This window comes from Pagrus pagrus (genome assembly GCF_965226575.1).
Source record: "Pagrus pagrus genome assembly, chromosome: 1".
Lineage (NCBI taxonomy): Eukaryota > Metazoa > Chordata > Actinopteri > Spariformes > Sparidae > Pagrus > Pagrus pagrus.
In genome coordinates this window covers 30,096,891-30,109,819 of record NC_140185.1, presented here as the reverse complement: position 1 = coordinate 30,109,819, position 12,929 = coordinate 30,096,891, and the positions used below count along the sequence as shown (strand labels likewise).

The 12,929-nt window shown below is 43.2% G+C and overlaps 1 protein-coding gene across 3 annotated transcripts in view; it reads left to right on the top strand.

Moving 5' to 3' along the window:
• Positions 1–12,929, top strand: part of nfatc3a (nuclear factor of activated T cells 3a) — a 65,040-nt gene that overhangs the window by 47,132 nt on the left and 4,979 nt on the right. For all 3 annotated transcript variants that reach the window (XM_084359608.1, XM_084359607.1, XM_084359606.1), the window contains exon 9: positions 1,769–2,860. In XM_084359608.1, coding sequence (XP_084215734.1) covers positions 1,769–2,860 — 1,092 coding nt within the window. The remainder of the gene's footprint in view (positions 1–1,768; positions 2,861–12,929) is intronic.

Sequence of the window (12,929 nt, the reverse complement as noted above, 5' to 3'; positions counted from 1 at the left end):
TTCCTGCTGTAGTTAATCTCCCAAGGTAATGGCAAGAAGTTTGACTGACAGCAGAGACAGTTGTAACGTGCTCTTGGTGTTGCACACTTCTCCACAGGGGCTTCACTAACCCCATTTCTCTCTTTCTCTCTCCAAAGAAAGCATTGCTGTGGTTTAGGGGGGCTCTTCCACTAACAATAACACTAACACCTGCCAACTGTGTATTTTGTAGAGCCTACTCAAACTCCAGGGCAAACCTTTTTTTTTCCCTCAAATGTACTGTATTTGCATGGGATTTTATGATGCAAATCTTTTGCTATCCAGGAAAATTTTACTATACATGTGGTTTGATATGATTATTTTAGCAGTAAGGAAACTCGGCAGTCATGATATTTTGATCTGAAAGTTTCCTTTATGTTTTTCATTAAAGTCAAATTCCAGCCTTGCCATTCGATACTGTTATCGTTTGTTTTCCTCTTGAAGCCAGTCAAACTGAAAACACCGTTGGCGGAATATAATGACGTGAGCATTTTGTGCAACATATTTAAACCCTGAGTTTTACCACAACAGTGTGTATGTTTGTGTGTGTGTGCCGCATACAAGCGACCTTGCCCCTCCACCCACCCAGCCTTTCTGTTTGCAAGCACGCCCACTCAGCACAGACAGTTCCTGTTTTCACAGTTGACAGACCAGGGCGGCCAATCAGAGCAGAGACAAGTAACCCTGCTCTGTCAGTCAAGCTGGGTCGCTGACACCACTAGCGTTACCACGGACACCGCCTGCTTTATTGTGGCAAGTTTTATCGTGGGCTGGGCTGAAGAAGCCCTGGCCCAATTTAAGGACGGATTCTGAGAAAATTGCGTGGAAAAAACGTACAAGTTTGTACAGAAAATGATGTTACACAAAGCCTTTGGTTCCTTGTCAGGCGTATATTAGTACTTTTAAAACAGGAGCACACTATTTGTAAACCTGGCATAGGTATGCTCAGTTTTGAAGCTGTATAATTGCTTATATTTTCTAAGTTTAAATATACAGTGTGTTACCCTTCTGCCACCCTGAATATCCCCCTGGCTTCATTTTTAGCCAGAATAAACCACGTTTGGCCTTTTCGTGCCCCTTCCCTCTCAATCCCAGAGGCATGGTGGGGGTGAGCAGAGGGCACGATCAGTGAACTCGTTTGTTCTGTTGGTCTGATCTGGGCTGCGGGGCATTCAGCTCTTCTCCCACACAGCATTTCACATGATGGCACCCGGACTGACAACATATGCTCTCCCTCTGATTCAGAGCTGGATAAAAATAAATCTCACTGTCACAAGGCACCAGATTGGGAAATAGGTTACCGATCGACATAGCAGTGCTGTGAGCTGTCACAGTAAAAGGGAATGGCCCCATTTACTATCTAAATGTCACTCGGTTTTTAGGTAGGCTGTTTTTTCATCTGGAAGGAGCCCGTTTCACAATCCGTACATCTCAGAGACTATCTACTGTGCCTTGTGATTGTTATGACATAGTTTTTAAGGTGTTACAGAGACACACATGAGTGAACTAGTGTGGGTTGAGTATGAGGAAAAACTGCTTTTTTGTGGCTGGTTGAAGTCAGCGGACTACTGTTCCTGAAGCAAAAATAGCAGTGCTACTGTCAATGTTGCAATGCAGTGACTTGACATATTTAGACATGACGTGTCTTTTCTCTTCTTGCAGAATTTAATTGATAGCTTGACAATGTGGTTTCCGTCTTTCATCACATTTCTCTTCCTCCCTCTTTCTGTGTGCACCTCTCTCCATTCAGTCATGGTGAAACAGGAGCACAGAGATGAGCTGGACCTTCCTGCAGTACCCCCTATGTCCATGCCCCTGGCACATGCTGCCAGTCTGGTGTGCACCCAGCTGCCTTCTCCTGAGCAGGGCCACCCATCGGACAACCTTCTGTCCAGCTCCCCTCACGGCCTGGCCACGGGCTCCGGACCTGGCCTGCTACCCCTGCAGGCCCCCTGCCCCTCCCTGGGCTCCCCGTCCTTCCAGCACCTGCCTCACCTCCAGGGCCGCGGTTTGCACCACCCCCCTGCTGACTGCCACATGACGTTCCACCCGAGCTCTGCTCCTGCTCCCCTTCCTGCTCCTCCCCGTCCCTCCTACCAGCCTATGCAGCACAGCCACAGCCACGGTCATAGCCTGCCCTTCAACGGCCAGTCCAGCCTTCCTCCTCAGGGCTACGAGCGGATGCCCTTCCAGCACAGCCCCACAGTATCACACCCAATGGGCATGGGAATGGTGTACCCTTCCTCTCCTTGCTCCTCGCCATCAGCCCCCTCCTCTTCAGCCTCCATCCCCATTGCTGGGTCTCCCCAGAACCAACAACCGCTGCTCACCCCGTCATCCCCACACCTCCACACACTCGGAGGCTATCACTGCTCCCCAAATCCCACCCAGGTACCCTCTCCCAGTGGCCACCCCCTTGTGGGGCAGCACTCCTCCCAACTGCAGAGGGCTATGGGCTATCACCCAGTAAGTCAAAGGTCAGCCTCCTGCCCCACACCATCCAGCGCCCCTCCTCCACGGATGATCCCCTCTCCGCACTCTGGGCCTTCCTCCCCTCAGCTGCACTCGTTGCCCTACCAGTCTCCCACCTCATCCTCCCCCACCTCTGGTGGCAGTCCTCTGGGGCCCCTGCAACAGCAGCACTCAGGACAGCCTTCTCCCCAGGCTACAAGCCCAGTCATGGCTAGCTTGTCCCCAGCAGCAGCAGGGCCACTGGTTCACCCTCTTAGCCCACAGGGGCCCTTCCCCTCAGACGGGGAGAGTGTGAACATCAAACAAGAGCCAGAGGACAGGGAACCAACGTTCCGCTCCATCGGCCTGCAGGACATCACGCTGGACGATGGTAGGATATTTATTTATCACATTTATCTCTGTACCATCTTGTTGTTGCACTGAGGCCATGAGAACAATGAGGTCAACCTATCTTCTCTGCTGTTAGGCAGTCACACAGAACAGGCAGGGGGATCAGAAATTAATATGTATTCAGATTTTGGTTGCAATCACTCAAACGCTTTAAAACAAAAACAAAGAGAAGGTGACCCTCAGACACCCAGTGGACAACGTCCCTCACCCCATCTATCTTTCACTCCCTCTTCCTCTTTTGTTTTTGCTCAGACTGTACTTCTCTAGTTTTCTCTCAGTCCCGTCTTTTCTGCTCTCATTATCACATTTTCCTTCCCCACCCTATCCTTTCACACGAGATATTTACATAGCACACCCATCTTTGATTAATCTAATTTAAAGTCTAAATCAAGGGGCCGCTGAGGGATTAAATTTACCCTACAATATGTCAGGCGCAAGATAAATTTGTATCTGATGATGTAAAACAATATGGAGCACCAGTTGTTGTATTTTCAAGTGGCTGAAAACTTGATGCCTGATTATGGTGATAGCGTTCCATCTGTCACTGCGGTGCACAGTTGTGTACACAGGTTCATTACTGAAGGGTCCTGTGACTTAGTATTGGGTAACATGGACACAATAGGACTGATAACTATAGTATCATATTAAAGGGCCTAATTGTAAACCGCTAAGCTTCTGTATCTCTGGCAGCAGTTTGGAGATTAATTACACTTTGTATTTTTTGGCTTTTTGGAACTGGGGAGAGGGAGATGATTGCATCATTTTGTGCAAAGACAGTTGTGTGCCGCTGCAGTAATTACATCCCGTGTGTGTTTGTGTGTATGTAGGCATGTGTGTAGGTGCGTTAGCAACTAATTAGCATGCTCAGGAGAACTCGTCAACTTAACAATTGACTGTGAAGTCAGCCCGTGCATTTAGCAGCTTTTTCCCCTCATCCGTGAACTCTTTACCTAAAATGAGTGTGTCTAAACTATTCCAGATTGTCTACTTCCTTATCTGCCGTTCAGAGCTCGCCTAGTTTTGTTAACCCCCGTGCCATATTTAAACGAGGGTCCTATAGGTCTGGGGTTAATAAATAGCCTGGTGAGGCTATGTCAGGGAGGTGTGATATTGTGTGCTACCAAGGGTCAGCCTAATTAACACAGGGCCATTGTCAATAAGTCATGTGTGAAAGTCCAACAACCACTAAGGTTCATCAGTGCATAATACTTATGCACACACACAAACTAACACACATTAAAACGTGTAACCTGTGTGAAGGAAAGCCAGATGATAAAGCTTTTCTCTCTTTCCCTTTGACAGGCTCACATGTGGACGCATGAATGCTCTCATTAAACTATAACTAAGATATATTCAGCCTCTCCCCATCACATATGAAAAGACAGACACAGGGCTGCTCTGAAAGTAGCTGGCTGCACTGACAAAAAAAAAAAAATGTATGAGAAAAGTTTGTGAGTGACACGGTTCAGCCGGGAATGTGAGCTCTCCCTTTGAGCCTGTGGCTAAAAATAGCTTTCTGTGCCAGCCCAGCTCTGTAGGCCATGTTGTGAAGTAGCAACGTGAAGCTTACACCCAGCTCTGAGTTTTAGGAGGTCGCAGCACACTCTGTTAAGTAGACCGTATTCACCCCAGTTTGACAGACAGGCAGATTGGGATGCAAAAACAAAGAAACAGTGTAGGGAAAAGACACAGATTCATACAGCATAAAAGACTCACATGTATGTACATTCACATGTAAATGATGGCTGTTTGAAGTGGTTAAATCTTTGTATACACTCAAATTTAATCTAAAATGATGCCTCAGAGCTATTATGCATAATTATCATTTTTAGTGTATAGGTATGATCACTGTTCAGTAAAACTTCACCCCTTAACAGAGGTTTTAGTAATTTGAGAATGAGGTTTTATCATCTTTACTTCTTTCAGCTCTGGATTTTCTCTCCATCTCCACCTTGTATTCCTGCTGCTCACTGCTTCTTTATGCTTCCGGATAAAATACATTGTTTGGTATTTTGAGAATTTTGCTTTTAACACTTTTCGCATCATACAATTTTTATACATGAGATAAACTCCTGCAAAAGTAGTATCACAGACTTGTATAAGTGGCATGAGAGGGAATATGAGTGTGAGTGTGTAGAAAACTGCTCTGGTTAGCAAGCAGATGGCCCTTGTGACGCACACCAGACCATGCTTGAGATGTGTGTGTGTGTGTGTGTGTGTGTGTGTGTGTGTGTGTGTGTGTGTGTGTGTGTGTGTGTGTGTGTGGAGGGGGGGTATTGTGTTTGTGTGTATCTGATGTTGTGGAGGTGTGAGTGTACTGTATGTGTGTGTGTGCAATGCAGGAGACACAGGAGGTAAGAGGACAGACTGACAGACAGATGGACAGACAAGGTCAGGATCCAACCCCACTGCAGGGTCACTCAGCCGAGACATTCAATCTGAAATGTGCTTGGCATCTGAGATTAAAGAAAAGTGTATACTGGATAATTATTTACAGTATATTCCAATATAAAAATGAAAGGGCAGAAAGGCTTTATTTTTTTAGGTTTTGGAGTGATTTTTAACGAAGGTAATGACATGGAAAAGCAAAGAATGAACCTTTCCACAAAGCAGCGTGACATAACTGAATGTTCCCTAAAATTGTGTGTACTCCTACTGCTTTGATGTCTGATTAAAACACAACAGAGTATGGTTGGGTGCTGCCATCATGAAATTATATCAAAGAGGCTCCTCATGGTCACTGTTGGCACATTTGGTGTAGAGACCGTGGCGTGTCAGTACCTTAACAAAAACTAACAAATACAGGTTCCATTCACTTTATTACTGTTACAGGACTTAAGGATAAGCAGGTACAGATGATTGATGGACTTTTAATAATAAATTACTGTCTATCCCCAGTGCGACTGTCAGCCAGGCTTGGCAAAGCCCTCTGAACTTGTGTGTTTGGTTACTCCATAAACACAGTAGTGGCTTGAAGAATAGGCCCTCCTGTGACGATGATTACAGCCGTCATGGTGACAGAATCTGAAGCCCTTGGGCTGCCGAACTGTGCATTTAACTAATTAATCAGCATGTGACGATCTCTATGTTTACAGAGCACAAAGGGGAAGGGATAGCACGTTTAGGCTGTTACTGTGGTGTTGGTAGTGTGCACGGTGTGTTCACAACAAAAGCCGGTCTTTTGTTGGTGCTGCCATGCCCAAACGCACAGCTGCCTCAAACTGCGAGCACAGCTTTGAGGGTTAATAATAGGCCGAGCCCTGCTGCCTGCACAAATGCACACACACACACACACATACACACACAGGGAGTGACACAAGTTATCCTGTAGATGCTGAAACATCTACAGGATGTATGTACTATATGTACTATGTACTATACAGGATGTATAGTACGTGTCCGTGCAGGGAACACATCTTATAAATATATGTTTTTATTGTTAGGTTTGTCTTTCTTTACAAGGGCATAGAGTATGGAAACACATCGTGTTCCTCACATGTTGTTGACATTGTGACAGTTTTCTCAGTCAGACTTTTCAGTCTACATCATTGTTACTCAGAGACTTACACACATGCACTATTTTTACAGTAAAGCAATAAATTTGACATTTTGGAAAATGTTACTTGTTCACTTTGTTGCTCAGAGTCAGAAGAAGATTAAGATGATTAATACTACTCTTGTCTGTATGTTCAATATGAGGTTACAACCAGCAGCCAGTTAGCACAGAGACAGAAAACAAGGAAACAGCTAGTTTGGCTCTGTCCAATGCGAACAAAACAAACCTGTCAGCACCTGTGAAACTCACTTATTAACATGCTACGTCTTGTTTGTTTAATCCATACACACTGGTAGAGGTTTTAAGGGAGTTATGTCCTGGTCTACTTTTTGGCGGGAAGAAGCAGTCATTTAATAAAGCCTCCTGCCTTCTCTCGGCCGAAAAACAGTCCAGCATGAGACCCCATCTGTAAATTCACAACTTGTTTTAGCCAGGTAGCTTAGCAAAAGGACTGGGAACAGGTGAGATATAACATGTTAATTTGAGTTTTTTAGGTTCTGATGGGTTTTTATGACCTTTGGACAGAGGTCTTTCCAGTCTTTATGCTAAGCTAAGCTAAGCTAAGCAGCCTTAACTTTAACAGAGAGATATGAGAGTGATATTGCTTTCCTCATGCAATTCTCAACTAGAGAGTGAATATGTCAGACTATTGCTTTGACATTCAAACAAGTAGCTCTTTGTAATGAGTGAGGCTTGTCAGAAGTGCCAATACCACTGAGAATCACCAGCAACATCCTGCCTTCTCAGTTATAAGTCTCCTTCACTTCATAGTGCAGCTGTTCTCTGAATGCTCCCTGGATGCTGAAAAATGGCAGAGAGCCGCTAATTAGTTAAACAAGTGAATGGTGAAGAGGCCAACGTCCAGCGCTCCAAAAAATACTTGGATATTTTTCTCAGGAGTTGGACGACCAGACCACGGAAAATATGCCAGTGAACGCTGGATTTACCTTTGACAGGTGGTGAGAAATATGAGTCCAATTTTATCCCAAATGAAATTAAACATGAAATTACGCTCGGAAATGACCTTTGGTTTTTGGCCACCATTGTAAATTATCTTGATTCACATTTTCTGTAAAGAAAGGCCTGAAAAGAGGCACACCCGACTCATTTATTGTGATTTAATGGCCACCATTAAAAACATCAACAAGAGTCATTCAGCAACAGTTTAAAGTGAAGTCAGTTAGTGTGAAGCCATCAGATGGCCCAACCTCTGGCTGAGCAGTCTTTTAATGAAACATTAGGATTCATAACTTGAGCTTTTGCATCAGACAAACTAGATTTTCCATAATTATTAATTTTTCATGTTCGTGTACACAACCAGGAAGAAATGTAACCATATTTATCTGTGATTATTTGTATGAAGCAACCAGAAATAAATCATCCATTTCGTGTATGTGTGTGTCTGCGCTTGCATGTGTGTGTATGGGGCCGTCTTAGTCAAAGGCTTCATGCTGCCATTAACCAACCATAACAGAGTAATAACACAGAACTCTTGATTCGATGGCATGAAAAAACAACAGTGGAAGGAAAATACGTTTCCATTAAATGCTGCTGCTGCTGCCGCTGCTGCTGCTGCTCGTTAAAAACAATGGCAAACATTCACCGGTCTTTTCCCCTGAAACAAGTGGAAATGGACTTTCTGTGTCATCTTTCCATACAATTAAGGTCTTAGAGAGTGTAATGCAGAGGTCTTGGCAGAGGCTTGAGCCTGGTGTGGAGACAGGAGGAGGGGAAGCCTGGAAATCCCTCAGTGGGGATGAGAGCAACATATGAACTCTTGGTTCATGCTGCCTGAATACACACTTATCATATTATCATGAAAATTAACAGCGCTGTAGTTTTAATGGGGATCTTGCCAAGATATTTTTTATATCTTTGGCTGTTCTTGTTTCTCTTGTGTCAGTGAGTGTCAGTGTTCATTTGTGCTTGTCAGCCAAGCGTTGAGGAAAATGAGTACAAGTCAACGCATTTCTCATAGTGCACAAGTGCGGACTTGACAAATTGTGAGGTACATTTCACTCCCACTAGTAAATGTTGAGCTGAGGAGATGTGTGTATGCAAGTGTGTGTAAAGTTTTTTCTGAGTTTTGGTGAGTCACCTTCGTGATTTGCTGTAAAGCTACCACCATGTCTTGTTTAATACCGCCACGGTGCGGAAAATACAAACGCTACTCTAACACGCTTTTGTAAAGCTGATGACCAAATTCACCTTCAGCTGTTTCTAGCTCAAATCTAAACCACTCTCTTATTTCAGCTTCGCAAATGTGAGGATTTGCCGCCTTTTTTTCTCTGGATTATGGACTGACAAAACAAGCTATTTAAAGAAATCACCTTGGACGTAAGGGGGGAAAAAAAAGGCACTGGCGAAACAATCAGTCAGTGATGAAAATCGTTGTTAGTTGCAGCTTTACTGCTGTGTCTTGTCGTCACTGAACAGGAAGCATTAACCAAAACTCTGCTCAAGTAAAGAAAAAAACCTCTTATGTATTATTAGGATTAGCAGCTCCTGACTGCCACCCAGTAATAGACAGGAAAAGCTTTAGTAAAATTGTGGTTTTGACACCAGAGGCTTATCAGCTACACGCTCTCCGCTGTTATGTCCTGTAGTTTATACTATTTACCGTTAATCTTTGTTGTAATCTTTCGGCACCTTGCCATCAGATTTGATTCAGATTCATCTTAATGAATCAAAAAAAATTTTTTGTCGCTGTTTTACTAGTTGCTAAACTGTAAAATCTAACAAAGTGAATTTACTTTAAAAAACTGAGGAAACCTATCGCCTCAAAATGACCAACTTACATTCAATGGTCTACTTTACTTGGTCATTCTGAAGTAATCGGTTTCCTGACTTTTTTAAAGTTAAGTCACTTTTAAAATGTACAGTGTACTTTTAAAACGTAGCGTTTTTGCATTGATCCATAATGAAGATTAACAGATGACATTACCTCCATTGCCTTTGCTCACACTCAGCTATCCTCACCAGAACTGAAGAAGTAGCCGAGCTTGGAATGTAAACACGACGTTCATGTTTACTCGCGTTACATTTCACCGTCCAATTGGTTCAGCTGTAGGGATTGTGCAGCCCGGTCTCTGTTTCAGTCAGAATTGTTACATAGTTATGCATTATGTCGGGAGTTGGGTTTCAAATTTCTGAGAAGACCTCATGATCTTTCCAGAGTGAACCGTGATGCATCTGAGAAAAGATTTTTTTTTTTCTAATGCTTACCATTAACCATCGTAGCGGGCTTGGCTGATCTCCCCAGGTGACCATTTGGGCTTCAGTGCTTTCCTTCCTGTAGCCTGGTCCCGGATCAATGGCGGGAGTTCTGTGAATCACTTACCGTCAGATCAAACGGGAAATCCACCGATGATTCACACAAATGAGTGACTTTGAGAAACTGACTTTTAAATGAGCTTCTCCTGTGTGATCTGTGCCATCACCCACTCAGTCACTTACTCCAACAGAAAAACTTAAATAAAACAGAGAAGGATCACCGAGCAGCAGAGGCGGCTTTATTGCGGCAGATGTGAAAGATTTCAGCACAAGTTCCATCAACTGACCATCTATTTCCAATATGCGTGTGTTCACTCAATGGATTTTTACTTCACGTTTTCTCTCATCATACCTAAGGCTTCGTGAAGACGTGTGCATGTCATTACAGGGCCCTGCGAGTGGAAACTGTGTGCTTTGATATTCCACTTTTAGAGGCAGAACCAAGTCTTGCCTCTTTCTGTTCCCTCTGCACAAATGTTTTCCATTGTGGCATGTTGTCTTCATTTGCTGGACTCAAGAATCACTCAGTCTTCGAGTTATTTGCTTAAGCCGCTCTGCCAGACTAATGTTTTTTAAGCCTGGGTCAGGGAACTTTTTTCAATGTGTCATACAGGGTTATGATAATTACCCATTTTCCATTTCGACTGTAGATATGTTTATCATACTGAATGTCCATCTGCCTGTTTCACTTCTGTTTTGCATTATGGAAATCGTTTCATTAAACCTCCTCTGACAGGCACTTTAGAAATGGAGACGTGAGATTACCCGACTTTAGTGGTCTCCAGCAAGATGTGAAACTTTCTTTTTGGGGAAATGAAAGAATCTCCTGAAAACATTTCATTCAGCATTTGTAGCTTTGACAATGCATTTATTTCTAGAATAACAATTTATTTTCTCAAAGGAGGTTTTTTTTCTTTTTTGGTTGTATCCTTCACGGGCTTGTCCCTGACTCTTACACACTGCCAGTGAACAGTGATGCTTAGTTCAACAAATGACTGTAACTAGCCTAGTTCAGAGATTTAAGTCTTCCCCCATCTTTCCCTTGCAGTTCCTCAGAAACCCAAAGAGGCTCGGTCCTAAAGTTCAATATGAACACATGCTTTCACTGTATAGATGATGTACAGGAGAGGACACAGGCCTCACTTGCTGTGTGCTCTTTTAATGAACAGTAAATGAGAACTGAAAGCCATTAGCACACAGATGAAAGGATCCCTCTGATGGATGCATTCCTGAGAGCAGCACCAGCAGTATTAGTAGTAATGTTTGTTGTAGTAGTAGTAGTAGCAGTCGGCTGACTGCAGATGTATATTTTGACTAGGGAGCCCCCCTCCCAGTCATCTGCAGAGGATCTCCCTCCTGCTGAGCCATTCAGAGACACATTTACTATGGCTGGCAGCGCTGAATCACCGTCTTTCTGTCGCTCTGTCATGAGCAATACCAGTAAATCTGAGAAAACACTATCAGAATATGAAACTCCTCTGAGGCCCGGGCCGACTCAAACCTCTCTTTCACTTGTGAATTATTGATGTGTGAAGCTTTAAATGAATGACTGTATCTGACCTGTAGATTATTGCTCATTGTTATGGGAAAATTAAGCTTGTGTTTTATGTAAAATACTTTTATTATGGCTTTAAACTTCTCTTCCCCCGAGAGAAATCATTTGTATATTACAAATAAGTTAATTTTTGTCTTTCTGTTTTTATGACGATATTGTTTCCTCTTTCAGTAAGTTGTTGACATCCAATCAGAAGGAAAATAGCAAAGAAAAAAGGAGCAGTTTCCTCCTTTCCGTTGTCTGTTTTGAGACTGAGATGGAAATTCACTTCCAAAATAAGTTCAGTCTTTTTTTCAAATCGAGTCGTCCAAATTTACATCGAGCGCAGCTGTAATATCGAGAGTGAAGCCCTGACGAAAATGTCTCTGACAGATTGCGGGGAGAACCCTCTTCCTGTGTTTTTTTAATGACAAAATCGAATGAATCAGATTGAGACGGATCGGTAAACGCTGCACTTGATGGAGTCATCGGTTTTCAGAACGTTTCATGCTAATTGCCCTCTGCGTCTCTCTCGAATTATCTATCAGTCGAACGCTTAACGTTTGCTTTTGCTGATCAGTTCAGCGGAAAGTGATATGTTTTTGCAGACGCCCACTTGATGTCGGTCTTTCGCACTTGGTTGCTCATATTCCTGTGGTGTTAGAGCAGATTCACTCCCGTCAATCGACAGAGCTGCAGAGTTTACCACATGACATTTCAGCTGTGCAGGAGGCCCGTAAACATTGCTCTGTGATTAACCCATAAATTGACTTCATTAAAGTTGAAATCTATGTAATATATGTAATATGTAGTCTTATTTTAAGTAATATATGGTATTTTAAATAGTTTAATAGTCTGTAGTATGTATGTAGTCTACATTAAAAGTGTTAAAAGTGAAGTGTAAAACATTTCTTAGCTACCTTTCATTAAAACTCAGTGTGGAGCTTTGACAAAACAAGCACAGTTACTAGCTTCTTCATTCATTGTACAGCTGCTCTGATGGTCCTCTACCAGCTGTAAGATGTCTATTTCAAGGACAGTCGCACCGCTAGTCTTTTGAAAGGTCACGGCCTTCAAAAGAGATCTGTAGCTCTCCATCAAACTTTATGATTTCACCGCATGGACCTGAGTGACAAATGTATAAACTGGCCAGCTAAGTTGCTGACTATTATACCCTGCTGTTATATTAACAGGGGGGGTAATGTTTGCTTTGATAGTCACAGTGTCGTCTCTGAGTGCGTGGTGGTGCTGCGAGTGTGTGATTTTGTGTGTGTGAACATGGTTGACATGGGAAAGGAAGAGCCTCCCACGCTAACAGGATGATGTGAGTGATGGTGGCCAGACACAAAGCGAGCAGCAGAAAACACAAATAAAACAACAGAATGTGCACTAAATGAAAAGTGGCAAAGGAGTGAAGTGTTTCAAAGAGAAACATGTGCAATGAGACGACTGTAGTTTGATATTTTACCGAGTTGAAGAAGGTTAACGAATACATTTGTTTAATTGTACAGAGTTCGTTTCACTCTGTGTGTCATCAAATTTAAATAGAGTTTCTTTTCTCTCATGAACCAAACACTTGGCCGGGTTAATTTGCTCATCACCGACTGAGTCACCCACCCCCCACCCCCCACTCTATTTTTTTTAAAATGGAGTTACTGTAATACATGTGTTCATTATGGCCTACGG